The sequence below is a fragment of the Triturus cristatus genome, chromosome 9 (genome assembly GCF_964204655.1).
Source record: "Triturus cristatus chromosome 9, aTriCri1.1, whole genome shotgun sequence".
Lineage (NCBI taxonomy): Eukaryota > Metazoa > Chordata > Amphibia > Caudata > Salamandridae > Triturus > Triturus cristatus.
In genome coordinates, this window is record NC_140592.1 from 1,148,716,157 (window position 1) to 1,148,737,024 (window position 20,868).

The following is a 20,868-nucleotide window of genomic DNA, read 5'->3' on the forward strand; positions in this document are numbered from 1 at the left end:
TCATGTTCGATGCAGGTGTACAATGACACCACATCAGTGGTGGCACGAACATATGAGGCTTTCCATGAAATTTCCTGTATTTTGGAGAGGAAGTCCATAGTGTCCCTACAATAGAATGGTAAATTAAAAACATAACCACAAAGAAAAAAGTCAAGATTTATGGAAGAGTTTTCCAGTAGGCTTTGATTGGCCGCAATAATGTGTTTCCCAGGTGGATTGACCAGATTTTTATGCACCTTGGGGAGCATATAGAACACCGGGGCAGCTGGTTTCTTGGTCATCAGAAAAAGAAATTCATTACGTCTCAGGGTCCCTTGCCCAAGCCAGGTCTCTAACAGTTGGTGATATTGGACAATAGTGTTCTTATACTCAGCTTGGCTAGATCTTAGATAACTACCTGAGAATTCCAGCTGCCGTGTTGCTTCAGTTTTATACTTGTTGATGTCCCACAACACAACGTTGCCCCCCTTGTCCGAGGGCTTGATGATAAATGATTTGTCATTCTGCAGGGATTCAAGGCCCCCCTTCTGCTCAGGTGTAAGATTGCTACCAAATGAATTATTCTGTTTCTCCCATAACTCCATTAGTTCCGATAGAATCGTTTCATGATACGTATCGATTCCATCATGTAGGGTCACTGGGTTAAATCTTGATTTGGGCTTAAAATCATTCCTCGATTTATGGTCAACAGTGATACCCATACTAATCAAAAGGTCCTGATCTGAAACCCAGTCTTTACTACCTAACTCAATTTCTCTTGCCGCAGCCAAGAGACCAATATATTGTATAGTCAGAGGGTCAAGGGCAGGGCTCTGAGTGTTAGGTGGTAAAATTGATACAGAAGCAGACCCACTTTGTTTCAGAGAATGGACTTTAAGCAGTTTTAATTTTCTAATAAACAGAAAAATGTCAATAGGTGCCCTTGGAAAGTTAAAGTTCGCAATAGGGCAGAAGGATAAGCCAAGTTCTAACACTGCACGTTCCCCATCTGTAAGGTTGTGGGAGGAGATATTAATAATAGAAGGATTATTAATATTAGCTTGCTCACCCATCACTTGTTGCGCTTGGAACGCCATTGTCCTTTCCCATAGGGCCTCTCGCTGTCTTTGGCCTTTGCCTCCTCTCCTGGTTTGTCTTTTTGTTGACCGTTGTTTCCGCCTTTTCCTCTTTCCCTGTGTGGTTTCTTTCTTCCACCCAGGCTTTCCCGTAAAAAACGGTATTCAGTAAGAGAAGGAAAGGGACCTCTCACTGGTGCCAATGCACCAGGTGTTTCTTCCAGATCTGATGGAACATCCGAACTAGACTCAGAGGTTCCTGGTTCCACTGTGCGTGCCATCTCTGATTGCGCTAAATTTCTTCTGGCTGAATCATATTTGCGACCAAAGGTTAGTATGCGGCCTTGGGCATAGTCATTACGATCGCTTATGAATTTCCAACGCTTCTTAGACTTGATGCCCTCTTCATACTTGAGAAGCCTGGCATCCATGTCTTTTAGAAAAGAAACTATCTCATTCTGAGACTCATGTTTATCCAGCATCTCACGGAGCGTTTTAATTTCTGTCTCAACTTGGTCCAATTCGAGGGCTGCATATTTAGCTAACATTTCCAGCATTTGTCTGCATGTGGAGCGCAAATAAAGATTTTGCAACATCCATCCGTTTCCGGACTGCCTCACTCATGATAACGGTGGATTTCCACTGATCGCTTACATACGATATTTCCTAGCGAAAAGTCTATGACAGGCCAAATACCAATACGAAAGTCTCTCTTTCCTCAAAACCCCTGGTGACGATATTTAAGACGTTAACCCCGGTAATTGCTCCCGGGTTTCCTTCACATCGGGGACGGTTGGGAAATACAGCTGTCACTGGTCATGAGTGTTCAAAATCGGACAAGATTATCTCCTGGCTGTATACAATACAGCTGCACAAGTGCTGGATAACACAAAGTCTATAACGGGGATAAAGTCCGTGAACAGAAGGTAGGCATTGGCTACAATGGTTCAAAGTTTGTAAAAGTCGCAATCCTCAAAACAAAGGCAACAGTAGTGGCACAATCAGAATCGGCAAAAGCACACAAACCTCAAATTCACTAGGCGGTTTGATTCGAAAATCCCGCCGCAGAGGTGACGTGTAAATATCGCAAAGAAAACTCCTGCCACAACACTGCACAGTTATTGGCTCCCAAAATGCCGCTAACAAAGCAGCAAAGCCTTCCACGTAAGGATTTTCCACAACAATAGACTCTTCCTGTAGCAAACCTCCTCCGTAATCATGCCTTTCCCAGTTGAACTCAACCAGGTCGGGCAGCAAGCGGACCACCCCTGCCGCTTTAACCATAGAGATGGGACATACCGGACGTGTTGCAGAGCCTCCGAGAGCGGAAAGAGCCAGCAACCGCTGAGCTCAATTTTCTTTCGCTTTCGCGATCCGCTCCCCTTACAAGCTCCTCACGTTGCCAGGAAGACAGTCCCAATACTTTTCAGGTTCAGCAGACACAATTTTTCGCGTAGCGGCGGTGGGAATCGGGATAGTAAACATCAGCCAAATCTCCAGCATTTCATCCGATCACATCCACAAGGTGGGGTTGGTGCGAGCAGGCGGGCGCCGGACCCGCATTAACATGCGAAGAAGCCCTCCTGTCTATCAACAGCAAGGAAAGAGTCGCACTCAGGTTTGCAGGTAGAGAAAAATATTTATTGACTGATGCGTTTCAACCTCACGGTCTTTGTCAAAGTCACTTCTTAGGCAGGAAGTGGATACTAATATATGCATTTGCAAACAGGTATGACCCAGCAAATTTAAAAATAAACATAGAAAAAAGAGTCATTAACATATAAGAAAAAAGACTCGCTCCACATTCAAGCCAGCATTAGTAAAAGGTAATTTTCATACACAAATAAGTTTACATGCCCCTCTTGTAGTTGCTTGGTGTGGAAAGTACTATAAATTAAAATAACATAAAATGACAAAGAAAAGCACAGCCCATCATTGTAGCGCAAACTGAACCGCTATATGTGGAGAAAAGTCCCGCTCAGTGTGTGCCAAGATTTAAATTAGAAGCACATCTCATATTAGTGACATGATATGTATATGTATCTGTATGTATATGTATATATATGTATATGTATGTGTGTGTATGTATATATATATATATTCACTGAAAAAACCATAGGTTTCACACATGTTATAGTTAGCGGAAATTTTACTGATAAAAAACCAATGAAATTCCCCCGTTATAGTTAGTGCAGGCAACTATAACTCACGCGACCGCAATCCTCTGCTGATGCTAATACTGTATTTAGACACTTATTTGCCCATGTCTTCTTCCATACATTTTTAGCTATACATATATTACAAATATTTTTTTCTCATAAAGACACATATGTCATCAGCAGAAGATTGCGGTCGCGTGAGTTATCGTTGCCTCCACTATCTATAACGGGGGAATTTCATTGGTTTTTTATCAGTAAAATTTCCGCTAACTATAACATGTGTGAAACCTATGGTTTTTTCAGTGAATTTGCAAGGTTTTTTAAATGCTAATTCCTAACTATAACGTGTGTGAAACCTATGGTTTTTTCAGTGAATTTGTATGTTTTTTTAAATGCTAAGTTACTTTACGCCATTCGTGGCGTGCGCGCCCACTTAACGCAGTTCGTTCCGTGCGCGCACGGTGCGCTTCGCGCACCGTGCGCGCACAGTAAGCACGTGGTGCGCTTCGCGCACCGCGCGCCCACTTTACGCAGTTAGTGCCGTGCACGCACGGTGGGCACGCGGTGCGCTAAGCGCACCGCGTGCCCACGTTACGCTAGATGGGCCATGTACGCACGATGCGCTTCGCGCACCGTGCGCACATGGAGGACATATGATGCACTTCGTTTTGAAAGGTAATATTTTAATTTTTCGTAATTTTTATAAGCCATGAACAAATGGTGCCCTTCGGGCACCATTTGCACACGGGGTGGACAGAGTGTGGATAATTTTTTTTTTTTTTTTATTTTAAATATTATAGTTTATCTCATCTGTTATAAGCCTTGCACAATTGGTTGCCTTCGGCCACCAATTGCACACGGGGTGGGGAGAGTGTGGATAATTTTTTTTTCATATCATTTTTTACCGTACGCGTACGGTAAGCGTAATCGGCGAAATTAGCGGGAAAAAAAAATCCGTTTTTGGCCTTGGGGGATCTTTGGGGACTCCCTCAACATGGCTATGTGTGTGGGAGCTGTCTAAACAGCCCCTTTACATGTTTTTGTGCTTTGTATTTTCATCATCACTCTCAGTGCGAGAGAGAAAATGGCGGCCGCCGCTTCCTGGTTTCGGCCGATTCGAATGTTTACTAAGATCTAAGAGCCAATCAGAATCGCGCTCGCGCACGCCACCGTACGCGTACGGTAAGCGTACCGTAAGCGCACCGTAAGCTGGCTCAGATATATATATTGATTTAAAGGCTATTTTCTCAGAATCTACTGAACAGATTTACACCAAACCTACAAAAGGCACTTCCTTGACCTGAGGACTACCTCTCTGCCAAATTTCAAGTAATTCTGTTCAGCCGTTCGGGCTGTAGCCCTGTCTAAAGGTCCTATGGAAAAATGCATGGGAAAAACGCGTTTTGGGACCCCCCTTTTATCTCAGCCCCCGCTTGACGAATCCCCCCGAGACTTTCAGGGTAGGAGCGGAGGGTAGCGCCCCACCTATTTTGAAAAATTCGCGAGGATTCGTCGACCGGCGCCAAAGTTATTCAAAATAGAATGTTGCGGATTTCCTATGGAAACGTGGTCCTAACTATAACTACCTACTGGCGACCGCCAGTAGGTAATGTGTATATATATATATATGTATATATATATATGTGAATTCCAAACATTCCTGAACCTCCAAAAGCGGCGAAAAGGAACGAGCAAACTCCTCTTAGTGGCAAATAAAGAATTATTTGATTGCTCTCTTGCCATGACGCGTTTCGGCCGATACAACGGCCTTGATCACACATATATATATATGTGTGTATATATATATATAATCAGTTGCACTTGGGCTATACCTGGTTACGATTGAGGGGGTGCAAAATTACAATTAGGGGGTTGTAGAATTACGCTTATTAGACATTTACCACACTAACATGGGTGTGGGTAACCTGCTGTCCATCTGATTGCTTTACCCGGATGATGCAACGGTCATGGCAGCTCTATCCAAGTGACCAGGTGGCCAGTCTCTACTCTTCCTGGGTTGGAAAGCTCTATCAGGGCCCCAGGCCAGAGGTCTGGTGGGCCACACCTGGTGTCCATGTGCTGGACTGCCATGTAGCAGAGTGCCTGAGAAGGGCACCCCTCCTTTGCCAGGCTTGAGAGCCCTGATTGGGTACCAGTCCGAGTTCTGGTTGGCCCAGGTGAGGATCCTTGGGAGTCCATGGGCCAGTCCACCTTGTCTCAGAGTGCCCAGGGTTGTCTTCTGCAGGCCCTGGAAGGGTTCCCTTGCTTCACCAGGAAAAGAAACTCGGACTGGGCTCCTGGGGACTATGGTCAGTTGCAAAGTGGATGGGATGTGGCTCCTAAAGGTCATAGATCCAGCAGGCCCAAGTTCGAAACCCCATAGCTCTGGACTCCCTTCATAGCGTCTCCAGGTCAGTTAGAGGCCAGGATGTGGTTCCTCAGGCACTGGGACGGCACTCCTGCTTTGCCAGGTTAAGAAGCTCTGACTGGGCCCATGATCAGATCTCTCACAAGTACCTCTGTCTTGGCTCCATTCGCTGGCTTACCCTGTTGCAAACTGCTTGGGACGTTGTCCCAGAGGCACCAAGAGGGCTCCCCTTCTTGACTGGGTGAAAAGCTCTGACTGGGCCTGGGTCAGATCTCTAGCTGGCCCAGGGTGGAGGCCCCCAGCCCGGGGCTTCTTTCTTGGGCCCATATTGTTACTTACAGCCCGGGACCGGGTTCCACAGACTTAAGGATGTCTCCCGTACTTGGCACGGATAAGAACCTGTGAGAGGGCCTCCCGAGCTCTAGCAGGATCAGTAGTGGAGGCCCCTGGCCCTTGCAGACATTCTGAAGCCTGCCGTGTTGCTAAGTGTCTGAGACCGGGTCCAGTAGGCACCAGGAGGTCTCACCTGCTTGGTCGGGTTAAGAAGCTATGACCACCCGCAGGTCAGAAGTTTAGCTGATCTGAGGCTGGAATCCTTCAGCCCTGGGCTCCATTCTCTGACTCGCTGTGTCTCAAAGTGTCCAGCACAGGGTCCTGCTGCCTTGGGTAGGCCTCCTCTGCTTGGCTGGGTTAGGAAGCTGTGACTGGGCTTTGGGTCAGGACTCTAGCTGACTCATGGGTGGAAGACCGCAGCCCTGGGACCACATGTTGCAAAGTGCCCAGGACAGAATCCTGCAGTCCCGGGTGGTATCCCTTGCTTGTCCACATTAGGAAGCTGTTGCTGGGCCCTGGATCAGAGATGTGGCTGGCCTAGGGCTAGAACCCATCAGCTCTGGGCCCCCTTCTCTGGCCTGCTCTGTTATAAAATGCCTGGGACATGGTACCGCAGATGCTGGGAGATCTCTCCTTCGTTGGGGTTAAAAGGTGTGCTTGGCCTCTGGGTCAGAGCTCCACAAAACCCCCACAGTCCCATGCTTGAGGCCCAGCTGAGGCTCTGAGAACCTGGCAAACAGAATCCCTCACCGGCAGATTGGCCCCTCTGAGGGCTAGTGGAATCTGTTTCATAAGATGTAACCAGATGGCCATTCTTCATGATATGCTTAATAGTATCCAAGCATCTGGTTGTGCACGTCATAGGAATGCATTGTGCGCCCAGATGACTGAACTGTCCCGCAAATCTCGATCAGGGCTCTTTTGACTCTTCAATGACAGCCAGGGCTGCAGGTGGCTGGATGCGGTTGCTCAGATGGCCCCCTCCGTCACTTGATGTGCATACATTACTAAAAAAAGGCAGGTGCCTTTCCTTCCAATTATTAGGGACAAAGTACTAGGGACCTGTTGGTCTTCTGGTTGTTCTCCATGGGTGCCAAAAGAGCCCGGGATGGCTGGCCGTAATCCACGGCTGCCCTGTCTGCTGGATTGTTTTCTCCAAGCCTGCCTTTCTGGAGCCAAGACAAGGATGCACAGTTGACATCCTTGTGCAGGGGCGGCCTGCTCGATGATGATTTAGCCAGCTACTATGATCAGTTGCTAATCGATTGAAAACTGGTCGGTGGCTCTAGCAAGGGTTTCCTGGGCACTGACCTCAGTGTGCATGGCAGAAGGGCTTAAACCACCTCAGGTAAATAGGGCTGAGTTCCAGGAGAGCTGATGTGAGAAATTGTGTTGTTGGTTGATGGGGTGTGATCTCTTCTCAAGCAGGAGCTGCAATCCCCGTTGGGGTGAACCACATAAAGGCACTAAATTAACCTATGCTTAACCCACTGGTAGCTTGGCACAAAAGCAGTCAGGCTTAACTTAGAGGCAGTGTGTAAAGTATTTATGCAGCACACAAACCGTAATGAAGTGAAAACATAGCACAAGAAAACTCCTGCACCAATTTGGGAAAATAGAATCAATATAGTAGATTATTTGACATCAAAACCACAAAAATCAAATTTGTAGAACTAGAGTTATACAGTTTTAAAGACTTAAATGAAAGTAGCGCCAACTGAGGGTATCTGGCTGCGCTGGACCGGGACAAAGTCACAAATTCAGGCTGGCCACAATGGAGCGCTGGTCAAGCACAGGACCAGGTTGTCTTGCTGGGGATTTTACCTTACGTCTTTCATGCACGGGCTGGCCAACGTTGCTTTGTGAGGTTTTACTTTGTTTGGCATTGTTTCCGATGAGGAGCTGCAAGGGCTGCGATGCAACGTCCTGCATCATTCTACATTGGTTCTGATGAGGAGCTGTGAGGTGCTGTGATGCTTTGTGATGCTTTGCATCACTTCATGCTGGATTTGGTGGAACCTTAAGTTATACCAGCAGGGGCTCTCTCTCTGATACCAGTCAACTGTCTAAGACCTGGGGAGGCACCACTTGGGGATCAAGAATGGACTCCAGCAGTGGCCAGCAGGTCTCAGGCAGGTCCAGTGCAGTAGGTCAGTTGCAGGGAGGCCTCTGGAGTATATGTCCCTGTAGCTCAGAACAAGAGGTCAGTCAGTTGCCCTTGGAATCACTGGGATAAAGGTGGCAGGTCTTGTCTTCCTTCTCAGACAGCAGGACAGACCTCAAGCACAGGGCAACAGGGTGTTCTTCTTCTGTAGTATCCACTGGTCCAGGAGTGTACTGAAGAGTGGGTCTGATAGTCCCATTTTTATAACTGGTGCCCACTTTGAAGTGGGAGAAACTTCTGGAGGTTCCCCCTACAGAGATGTCTGGAATTTCCTGCCTCACTGCTCTAGTCCCTGTCTGTGGGAGCGGGGGCACTACAGGCTAGTGTGTGTGCTGAGGCTGCCCCATTTAATTGCAAGTAGGTGACAACTTTGAGAGATGACCCATCCTGCCAACACCCAGACCCTCTATTGTGTTGCTGTCCTGCAGGAATGCACAAAGGCCAACTACCACGAGCCATGTGACCCATGAACAGGCTGCAGGCACCAAATGGTTAGGACAAGAAAAGGTCAACTTTTTAAAAGTGGCATTGTGTCTTAATAGCCAACTTTACCATTAAAGTGTTTTTTAAATTACAGTTCATGTATCACCAAACATGACATTCCTACCTGCTCCCACACAAATCTTATCACTTATTAAATGTAATAAGGTAACGCAATGTTAGCTTATGGGAGAGGTAGGCCTTGCAGTAGTGAAAAACAAATTTAGGAGTTTTTCACTACCAGGGTATGTAAAACAAAAAAAGTACATGTCCAACATTTTAAATACAATGCACCCTGCCCTATTGACTGTTAAGAGCCTAGCTTAGGGGGAAAAGGTAGTTTTAGGCTTGGCAAAAGGTTTACTTTGCCAGGCGGAAATGGCAGTTTAAAACTGCAAACATAGGCTGCAATGGCAGGCCTGAGACATGTTTAACAAGGCTACTTAAGTGAATGGCACTATGAGTGCTGCAGGCCCACTAGTAACAATTAAATTATAGGCCATGGGTACCTGTAGTACCACTTTACTACGGACTTAAAAGTAAATTAAATGAGTCAATTGGGTGAAAGCCAATTTCACCATGGTTAAAGGAGAGAGCATAAGCACTTTAGCACTGTTTAGCAGTGGTAAAGTGCGGAGAGTCCTAAGACCAACAAAAACATATTCAGCCAAACAGAAGGGTTAAGTCAAAAGGTACAGGGATGGACATGCACAGAGGGCCAAGTCTAGAAGTTGGTATCACCTCTGGGCATCCAGAGGCAATGGCTGGGTTGGAAGCACCAAGCCAGGGTGAGCTTTTGATCTTCGATATCCAAGACTGGGTGGTGTTGAACCAGGGAGGCATCTGGGGCTCCTTCTTGCTGGCCAGTTCCAAGAATCGACAGTAAAAGGTGGGGTGAAGCCAGCACTCGCACATCAAGAGAAGGCCATGCTGCTCTGTGCCTTTACCCACCCTACAAATCTGATCTGTTTTGACCCATTATCACCTTGTCCTTAAGTGTAGCTTGGAAGAGCTTAACCCAGGTAATCACTTGCCATAAGATAACAAAGGTATTTTTCAGTACCGCTATTGTATAGCGCCAATTTAGCATATCAAAGTCTGCTCCAAAACTGAGGGCATACAGGTGGAGCGATATAAGCAATGGGAAGCCCTCTCTAGTATTCTGTCAAACATCCTGATGTTCAGAGAGGTACTGCCCATTTTGATATTGATGTATTGGCCCTGGCAGGCTATCAAGTAGCCTATCCACTATTATTATTCTGAATTTAAGCTCGAAAGTGAGCATTATGAGATCATAGTTGAAAGGTCTCACCCTGGTTTTAAAATGGAGACAATAATGGCTTGATTTTGTTGTTGTCAGGTGATGTACAGTCAATTACTTAAAACAGTTTAGTCAACCTAAGGGTCAAGTGAGCAGCATAAGGGGTGTAGAATTCAGTGGGCAATCGGTCAGACCCTGGTGTCTTACCTATCGCAAGAGCTAGCAGCGCATCTCTAGCTTCACGTTCAGAGATTCTATTTCTTTCTAATATATTTGGCGTTTTCAGGGTAGTTCCATTTCATCAAGAAATCTCTGGGGTCATCTCTAAATTTGTATAGCTCCACTGATGCTCCTGAAGGGAGATCTATTAATTGCACCTTGTGTTTGTGCTAGGTTACTTGCCTTATCATTATTAGCTACCATGGGGGTTTCCAGTTGATGAGACTTTATTTGCCAGCCAAGAAGTCTACCAGTCTTATCACTTTCAGATTGTGTCTTTGTGTGTATGATGCCAGATTGATACACTGCAGCCTCTCACTTAAGCATTCCGTTTTCACCAGTGTGGTCAGGTCCCCCATAGCTAAACCCTCATTCGTCAAAAAATACAGTCACTTTTAAATGAAGTAACCTCCTATTGGTCTAAACTGGTTTTCCCCAACTGCTGGGGTTTGTCCTGAAAGACAGAGGAAAGGGAGCATGTCGGTCTCTGCAGTAAGAACACTTAATGGTTCAAGGCAGGAAGTTAAGGGTCCCTATGCAAATCCAAGCAGTGGGCGGCAAGACGTCTTTATAGTTCTTCCCTTCACTCAGACTGGTGCCCCTGCACTAGCCACACTGACCACCTTGTGTAATGTAATAGACCCCACTTATTGACTCCATCTCAAGTCAGATGGCCTGAAGAGGAAAGGCCCCCAGCTCATGTCTGCTCTCTGGTGGTGCCGAAGGGATACGGTACTCTGCTGCATCCCAATTGCTGCATAATCATGGCCTGCTCATCCGCCACTTCTTGCATTAAACTCGCTGCAGGGACATTGTGCAGAATCTTCCACAAAGGGGGTTCACAGGAACACAATGCCCTCTCCTCCAACTACACCCCTTTGTCATGGTAGCGGATCACCAGACAGGAGTTAAAGTGGTTAGGGATTTGCACACCTCTAATCCTGTCTGATATTTTTTGTAAACTTGGCCTGTCAGACGTGGGGTTGTTAAGGTGGAGGGGCTATCTTTACCAATTTAAGTAGCACAGTCATGTTGGGTTAAAGCAGTCCTTAAATAATCTCTGCTGAACTCCTAATAGCTATGGCACAAGCAGCAGATCATTTCAGAGAAAAATGTACGCTAAGTTCAAGCAATGCCAATAGTTTTAAAGTCAAGAAAACAACACAATAAAATCCCCAAACCAGTTTAGAGAAGTAGAGAAGCGTGTAACCAGAACAAGATACCAAACAATTAAAATCAGTTAAGGGGAACCAGAAATATGATTTTATTTTTTTTTGTTTTAAGCCAAAAAACATCTTCAAAGAGTAATGCTCCAATGTAAAGTAGCAGTTTGATCGGTTGATTGGGACCAAGGCACAATTTCATACTGAATGTGAAGGGCTGGAGATCAGATACACCAAGCAGGTAACCCAAGTCAAAGTTTTTACCTTGAGACTTAGTTGGAGAAGGTTGGAGTCTTCAACAGGGCAAGGTCCAAGGCTGAAGCTGGCAATGAATCCTTTGAAATTGGATACATTGTCATTGAGCTCCCGCCAGAGCTGTGGATTCTGGTGCCAAAAGCTCTGATCGGTTCAAGTCTGGATTTCATAGCAACCAAGGATGTTTCAGCGTGGGATAGAGTTTCCGTCTTCCTGCATTCAGACCAAATCACTATTTTGGTTCTCAGAATCACTAGTGGAGCACTGCTTAAATCTGTAGCTTGGCAAGGCTCCACAAAGCCAGGTACCGTTGCCGCAAAGGCCCATTGAACCAGATATCAGCACAGTTAAAAGCTTTGAGGCGGACAAACCTGGTGTTCTTGATTTCTGAGGATGCACCCTCCCTGGGCAAGCCCTAGCATCTTCGCCCAATACTCTGAAAGTGTAAACAAAATGACTTAGGTCCTGATTTAGAGTTCGGAGGACAGAATACTCCAACACAAATGTGAAGGATATCCTGTCCGATGTAGTACAAGTTTCCATAGGATATAATGCACTTGTAACAAGTTTGGGACGGAGTATCCCATCCTTCGAACTCTAAATCAGGCCCTTAGTCCCACTATTTTCCAACTGCTGGGAAAATTGCTTCTGGTCACTTCTCACTCGCAGCCCCCAGGTCTTCAGGACAGGCTTTCATGTTGAGGCACCAGGCCCCCCTACAACCGGGGCTCCTATAGCCCCCTGTCCTCTGTGGATAGCTGGGCTCACCTCCTGCTTTTTGTGTCCCTGGGGCAGTCAAAGAGGATGTCAGGCACTTGCCACTTAGAGAGCACTTACAGTTCATGGATGCCAGCAGGCGCCAGGAGTCTGTGAGTCATATTCTTCTAGCAGGGATTTCTTTCTTTAGATGGTGTCTTCCTAGGTCCAGGAATGCTCTGAGGGGGTGCTGCAGGTGTGGTGCCACTTTTGTCCTGTGTGCTAGCCAGTAATTGGACATTTTTCTGCACCCAATTGTAACTTCTCTCTCACATGATTCCCACCTTCATTCTCAACACCTCCTCTTTGGTTTGCTTCAAAAATTCCCAGAAGCTCAAAATAGAAGACGCCTTCCTCCTTCTTCCATACGTAGTGGCTCTTGTTCCTCCCTAGACACGACTCTTTTTAAATGAAGTAACCTCCTATTGGTCTAAACTGGTTTTCCCCATCTGCTGGGGTTTGTGCCACAAACTCTAGGAGGGAGCGCCAGAATGAATGCCCACAGTTCCTTCCAGACCCATTTGGTATCACAAAGTCAAAAGCAGAAGCACTAAGGCTGTCCTTTATTCAGTCATTTGTTCCTGCCTCTTACTGGGTGGCTAATCCTTGTTAAGGGTCCAGTTGTTGACAACACCCTTGTTTTCCTGGGCCCAGAGGTTAAGCCATTGTCAGTTGGGAACAGAGTTAACTCCCAACTCAGGAATGTCTATTTGGCTTCTGGAGTGGCAAATGTGTTATAAACCAGTTTGCTCTGAGTCAGCACCAAGTACACTTTTTAAATATTATTTTTCCACTAAAGTTATCAAAAATCTACTTTCACTATTGAATAAGATATTTAAAACTAAGTGGAAAATAACTTTGAATCATTTTTGTAGTGTTTTCCCTGGTAGACATTTAAAGTAAAAATTGCATTTACACCTAGGACTGTTCATCAAAAATTGAGTCTTTTCAACACATTGAAAACGACTTTTGGGTAATTGTTCACTGTGAGGGCACACTATTCCCAATAAGAAGTATAACATATTTTATATAGTAGGCACCCAATGCTGTGGACTACCAAAGCGAATTTTAGAGGTGACTTATTTAATGTATAAAATGTAGATTTTTCTACATGACAAAGGCACTTTTACCTGCGAGTGCTGTAAATACACACTGAAGACTATATATGACTTTTACCTTAAAAGCCACTAGTGCATTGCTTGCCCCATTTACTATCCCCTTACAGAAAATATAAATAAGTCATTGAGGCCTGGAAATCACACACCCTATACCTCTATACTGTAAAGCAGTGGCATGGTGCACAGAGTCCAATAGCAACAAAAAGGAAAAAGTGAGAAGGCCACAACATAAATGATGTCCCTTGGAGATCACCCTGAACAGGATGTTTCTCTTCATTTTGCTCTTAATCTGCCAGATTCTGATATCATACGCAAGCACAATGGCGTATTGGTTTAAATGCTCATGTTAACAAGTGCCAAGGCCAGCAGGTCACAAGCTGTAGTGCCTGCAAGGCCAGCTCTGCCTCCCATCCTTCCCATTCCCTACCTTGGCCCAGATTTACTACAGCTCTCCTACACATCCCAGGAGTAAATCACTGGGGACAAATCAATGGAGAGAGGATGTAGACTAACGGCTAGGGCGGTCGATCACAAATCGGGGGAACCAGGTTCGAGTCTTGGCAATGACACTCAAACATCCTGTGATTCTGAGCAAATCACTATGGGCCCGATTCACAGAACTAACTTAAGACAAAATCCTAAACTTAAATACCATTTTGGTATTCACAGAAGGTACTTACTCATTTCGGTATTCACAGAAGTTAGGAGTCCTAACTTTAGGTCTCCTAAATGCCTTCTGTGAATACCGAAAGCCTTAAAATTAGGATTTTTCTGAATTTAGTAGTAGTAAAGTTAGGACTCCTAACTTTAGGACACCTAAATGCCTACTGTGAATACCGAAAGTCTTAAAATTAGGATTTTTCTCAGTTTATGAGTAGTAAAGTTAGGGCTCCTAACTTTAGGACTCCTAAACTGAGAAAAATCCTAATTTGAAGACTTTCGGTATTCACAGAAGGCATTTAGGAGTCCTAACTTTAGGACTCCTAACTTCTGTGAATACCGAAATGAGTAAGTGCCTTCTGTGAATACCAAAATGAGTAAGTGCCTTCTGTGAATACCAAAATAGTAGTAAGTTTAGGATTTTGTCTTAAGTTCTGTGAATCGGGCCCTTAATCTCCAGTGCCTAACAAAAAATTAATGTGTCCTTGTGCAACGCAACAGGTGCTCGTGTAAAGAGCTCTGATACCCGATACATATAAGTCAAGTTCGCGCTGTATAGAACACACACAAAAAACACAAAAAAAAAACTGGTCATGTCCAGGGTGGGAATGGGCTGTGCAAATTCGCAAAAACCTACAAACAATAGTTTGTTCGTTTGCACACTCTTGTCACCCTGGAATGCCTCTCCGTGTCCCTAGGAAAATATGTACTCGTTCGATAAAGTATGTGTGAGTATAAGTTTTACGAGTCTAGTTTCATTTCTAAAGAATATGACATCTGCATTTCTGTATATAAATCAAGCCATTTGTGCACCTATCATCGACTTAAGTGTGTAAATGATTTTGTTTAGCACATTCTGCGTATAGAGGTCACGTGATAATCGATCGGCTATATTACATAGAGTCCCACCAATGCAAAATATGGAGCCAATTAATTTTGCACCCTTTTTGCTGCTAGTTTAAAAGAAAATGGAACACATATCCCCTCCTGTTGCCTGTGCCACGAAAGGATGTTTGTAATGCGGCACAAATGTAGTGCGTGGATTTTGTTCAATTTCTACTTATTACAGTATATAAAACACCGCAAACAAAACATTGTGTTCTACTTTAAAAAGGTGGAAGACGGTACTGATTCTAGGCCTGGGCTAAAATTCCGTTCCGCTCGCGGAAATTGCGCTAATTTGACATTTTCGCGTTCCGCGGAGAGCGCCAAAATGTCAAAATGTCCGCAATCCGCATTTTACCGGAAATTTTTTGCTTGCTCGCGCTGTAAAATAATACATTCTTGCGTGCGCGCAATCGCCTTATCTGAATTCCCGCGTTCGCCGACAAGTTTTCCTGATCCGGTCGCGTTCTCCACGAGATGTTGGATTGTTGGTAGCCATTTGCGCTGTCTCGCGACAGTTCGCGCCCGCAGTAACGTCATTCGTCGCGCGATCACGTCCTTCTACTCGCGATCATGCACCGCGAGACAAGTGAAAACAAGATGGTCGCACCCGCTAGCAACCGCATGGGTAAGTTGGCGAGCCGCGACCACGCAGAAAATAAAGCGAACGGGCGGGAAAAAAACTTCTGCATCTTCGCGATATTTTACGCGTGTTTGCGGAGATTTTTAACATTTTCGCGATAATTTGCGAAAGTGAATTTTGCAAATTCTGCCCACCCCTAACTGATTTTAAGATTTTTTTTTTCCATCGGCTTCTTTTTATGTAAACGTCAAACAGCGGGAAAAAATAGTTTCTTCCTGTTTTGCTGCAAGAATATATATATCCATTATGGATTGCAACAAAATAATTTAGCTTCACACTTTTACGAAAACAGTAGCAAAGGATGCTTAATTGATTTGCTGGTTCTAGGAAACAGATATGAAGCCACATCTTTGTCATATTAGAAAGCTAAAGTTTGCTGCTGCTTCTGTTTACATCCTGAGTGTTTGCAACAAACATTGAACTCTGGGGCTCTTTTGCGGTTTCCTTTATTAAGCGGATCTGAGAATGCAGCGCTGTTCCAAATCAATAACTTTTATTAACTCCCGCACGCCCGGGTCCAGGGAGATGCGCGTGAGAGAGACGGCATGTACCGGAAGCAGACCCAGCGGCCTGCTGTTAGAGGACGGATGGGCGCCGGTGGTCGAAGGCTTCGCTGGACACACACAATGGGACAGTGGAGGGATGCCCCCTATGCATTCAGTCACTCGCAAGGGACTGGCGTATAGAGTATGCTGTGTGTTTATCTATGTCATTGCCTATTGAGTGCAGGTTTTAAAGGCATGAATGCCTTCTGCTGATGCAGAGCAAGCCAGGCTGGAACCAAAACAAAAGCAAAAAGTTGGCAAAATGGTTCAGCCTTTGTGAACTCTTTCTCTGCCACACGCATGCACGCAGCCAGTAGCGTGCTGCGCGCGTTCATACATGGGCCTCGCGCACATTGGGGTTACAACCAGGCATTGTTGACCTAAAGTAGGCCTCATTAACCCTTGGGTGGGAGCATCCACTTTGTGTGCGCTGTCCACGGAGGTGAGAACACCGGCAGCGGCCTGGCTACAGGGGGGTCGGGCTTTTGGTCGCAGCCAGCTAGAGCTGACCGGCGCCCAGTTTTCCGCGCCATGCCTTTCCCACCCTCTGGGTTCTTCTGCGACCGCGTGATACGGGAGCGCGAGAGGAGAAACGGAGAGGGCTCGCTGGCCAAGCCGCAGAAGTTTGAGGGGCAGGACTTCGCCGCCCTCAGGAAGGAAGCGCTGGCAAAGAAGAAGTTGTACGAGGACGACGTCTTCCCTCCTGGGGTGCAGTCTCTGGGCTTCAAGGAACTGGGCCAGAAATCAAGCAAGGTGAAGCACATTGCCTGGAAGCGTCCCAAGGTAGGTCGTGTTTCTTTTCACCGTCACGTGCAATGCAGGATGACGCACAGGTCTTAACTCCGGCATCATAGCACACGACGCTGTGTGATGATTCGCTGCAGCTTTCAACCACTGCACGGTATACACCACAGAGAACTGATAGCGGGGACAAGGAAGGTTTAATTCTCACCAGGGTCGGATTGGGATTACAATTCGCCCGGGCACTCCCAGAGAAGTGGCCCACATGTCTGGATCACGCCCGTTCACGAAACAGCATTTGGCTAGTCTCATCGAGCTAATTTTTAGAGAAATGTTTGAAAAATTATGTATTTTAAAGCTCATAGAGCCTGAAACATTGGTGAAAACTAGAAGCACTACATTTTTGCAGGGCGGGTGAAGTGAAATAAAGTGGCCTAAAGGCCACAACCCCTGATATGCCAATGACAGGCCCTCAGCAAGGCCATTCACTTACTCACCCCAGCCCAGCCAACTGTTGCCTCAGGGTGATGGCCCGGCAGGGGAGGGGTGAAGTAATGCACAGAGCTGCTGCTCCGGGGAGCCGGGGTGATGATGGCCCACAGCAGGGGAGTGGGACATTGCTTCTGGGCGTCTGCATCGGCCCCACGGGAGGCCAAGATAAAGTCTGCAGTGGACAGAACAATATTATCCTAGCGACTCTGCTGAAAGCAATCCCCTCAGATCCTTTTGCTCATGATGCTGCCTCCTCCCCCCCCCCCCCCCTTAGAGTGGCCTGGTGGGGAGGACAATAAGGCTCTGTGGGCCGGTTGACAAAAACTGGCCCATTGGTGACCCTTAGGCACCGGCCCGTCGGCCAATGCCCGACTGCCCGCCTTCCCAAACCGATGCTGCTTTTCACATTAACTAGTACGAATTCTTACTAAGTAATAGTTATGACAAACCAGAATTAACTAGCCAAGCACAAATGGTCTAAAAAAAAAATCCCAAAAGTGCATGTTAAGAGCTCCCGGATTTAAGAAGCGCTACAGTGGCTAGCGAGTGGTGAAAGTGCACTGTACAGCTGCTGACATCATGACACAGCGCCATGATATTGCACCAGGCATATGCACTACAGAGTAGCATGCACCGCCGCTACAAAATGAGTACGAGGTTGATTGAAAATGAGTACGAGTTTGATTGAAGAAATGCTTGGTTGCCTCCTTTAAGAAGGGTTTCTGGCGTTCGTATGAGGTTAGAGATTAGGCTTAGTGTACAAGAGGGCCCCTTTGCTGCTGGACCTATGTGGGCCCCTTTTGCTACTGGAATTATGTGCACTAGAGGGCCCCTTCACTACTGGACCTATGTGTACTAGAGGGCCCTTTGGCTACTGGACTTATGTGCACTCAAGGCCCTTTGGCTACTGCACCTATGTGTACTAGAGGGCCCCTTTGCTACTGGACATATGTGCACTAGAGGGCCCCTTCTCTACTGGACCTATGTGCACTAGAGGGCCCCTTCACTGCTGGACATATGTGTACCAGAGGGCCCCTTCTCTACTGGACATATGTGTACTAGAGGGCCCCTACACTACTGGAACTGATTTGAGTAGAGAAATTACAAGGCCTAACATACATACTTATGTAATATTCTAGCTTCTGGCCACCTTTGCTTTCTACGACCACATATGTGGGGTGAGTTACACACTTTTAAAATTTCAAAACTACAAAGTTTTCACCTGATCGTGTTTATAGCAGGCAGATTCAAAAACTTCCTCTTTGCACAACAGTAGGAGCTTATTTACAAAAGCAATGTTGGAGGACGCTTTTACTTAGTCTTACCTATAGTCCTCGTAAATGCTTTGTGAATTGGTTCCCTGACTCCAATATGTTTTTATGGAGGGGGTAGTTAAGATCACCATTTAAAATTGTTTCCTCTACTCACTCGATTGTGATCTCGACACTATTCCTTTGTGACCGAGCATGTAGACCATATGACCATAAACAGGTTTTGCCTGCTGTTTGAAAACCGATATTTGACTTGTCTACAGCGTTCCCAGCTTCCACTGAATTTTTGCATCTAAGTAAGTAAATAAATATACAGGGTTTACACAGCTGCAAATATTGGTGTTTAATCCGTTCACAAGCCTTCACAGTTTTAGTGATAACGTCAGAGACAGACGTTTGCCTATTTATTTATTTATTTTTTCCTTTTTTTCATATATCACGAACCATGGCAAGTGGTGAGAGACTGCTGATTTTTTTTTTTTACCGCATACCAATGAGATAAGAAAAGAGTAGAAGTGCAAGGCAGAACTGGGTTCATTCAAAGTAAAAACTGTTAAACAGCATGGTTTAGTAAGTTGGAAAGATACCAGGAAAAATTCCATCTTGTATTTAACGTACAAACATATGGTAATGTCAGGAATCACAGGTCTCCACTATCTTTGGTAACAACTTAGGGGTCGATTCCGATATCGTTCGGAAAGCATTCCTACCAAATCGGTTCTGGAATGCTTTCCGGACAACTCGGATCGGGGGAGTCCTACTGAGGGATTTGGATATATCTGAATGCTTCCGGATACGATTCGGACAGACTCCCATTGACTTCAATAGGAGCCTGTGTTCCGAACGAGAGTACAGGCTCCCATTGAAGAAAGGGGTGTCTGGGGAAAACCTTGCATCCTGTGGCGGGCACCCCATGGTGCATGCCACACTGTGCATGGTTGGAAAGGGGTGTCCCTTGGGTAGCCCCACAGGCCCCATTCAGAAGGCCCTGTTTGAAGGGGAGCCTGCAATGGGCCCCCAAAGACAGATTCGGGCAGCCGATTCGTTCCGGAGAAACCGAATCAGAACGGCTGTCCGAATCGGTTATCGTACTCGCTCGCTCGGTCGCTCAGAAACAGAGTCCATAGAGTTGTACGATTCGGGTCCGAAAGACACGACATATCCGAATGCCTTTTGGAACCAATTCTGACAGCCTTAACACTTTCCAGGCATTGGAATCGGTCGTTGGGAATTGTGTACGATTCAGTGGGAAACAAGGGTTCCGGATCGGATTCGGCAAACCTGAATCCGAATCAAAGCCCTTCTGAACGACATCGTAATCGACCTCTTAGTGGCTAAATTGCATGGTGCTCTCGACACCAGTTGTAGTTTAATTTTATGTGTACAAATCCCCTTTATTGGCAAAACTAGACTGTCGCATTAAATACAGGTTGTAAATAAATGTCTGTGTTACACTTACTTAGCCACCCTCTTTGCTCTGTACAGACCCTGAGACCTGTTCCTTAGGACTTTCCCCGGAGTGCATCCCTTCCACCTTTTCCGACCCTTGGATATATGGTGCTTTTGTATATGTATTGCTTATTTACAATGGTTTAAATCCTCATTGTGAAAAAAACTTCATGCTCTTCCCCTCTCCTGCGGATATGTCACTTGTTGCTATGTGCTGCGTTTTCAATGCTTAATTTGTGCCAGAGCTTGCAGGTGGTTGACACTGGCACTCATTTTTAGGGAGTGAGACTTATTTATTTTCCATTTTCAGGTCTTGCCTCAGAGAAAGAGTGAAAACTACAGTGAAGGTAGAAATAAGGTGGAAGATAAAGATTAGAAAATAGGGACAATGGGAGCAAGCGGGGATCAAAAAACTTTGCACAAGAGAAGAGACCAGAAGTGTAGAGTGCTGGAAGAAAGGCATGAGGGGGAATCAAGCGTAGGCAGCCTAGCTATTTAAACAAGCATTTGCAATGCAATAGGTCTCGCATTTACGAGAGTTTGAGCTATTGGCATTGTAAATGACAATGCCTTTTATTTATGTGTTGTTTTTTAAACAGATAAATAAAAGGCATTGTCATTTACAATGCCAATAGCAAATGCTAATGTTTGTTAAATTATGAATTTTTTTGTTAAAAAATATCCCATCAGTAGCATAAGCAATACAAGACATTCCATGAAGCAAGGAAAGGGTGCAGTACCTAGTGTGGCTAATAGACATAACTTGGTTTTGGTGGGGCTAAGCAATAAAAACATTGTTAAACATTGAGGATTATAGGTTTCATACATAGGACGTGCAAAAGTCATGCAGT

The 20,868-nt window shown here is 45.7% G+C and overlaps 1 protein-coding gene across 8 annotated transcripts in view; it reads left to right on the forward strand.

Moving 5' to 3' along the window:
- The window catches only part of CAPN3 (calpain 3), a 496,647-nt gene that overhangs the window by 107,664 nt on the left and 368,115 nt on the right, over nucleotides 1–20,868 (forward strand). For 2 of the 8 annotated variants that reach the window (XM_085627103.1, XM_085627106.1), the window contains exon 1: nucleotides 16,482–16,847. The exons of the other annotated variants lie outside the window; for them this stretch is intronic. In XM_085627103.1, coding sequence (XP_085483229.1) covers nucleotides 16,596–16,847 — 252 coding nt within the window. In that variant the 5' untranslated portion in view covers nucleotides 16,482–16,595. Of the gene's footprint in view, nucleotides 1–16,481; nucleotides 16,848–20,868 lie in introns of those variants that run through there. 8 annotated transcript variants of the gene reach the window in all.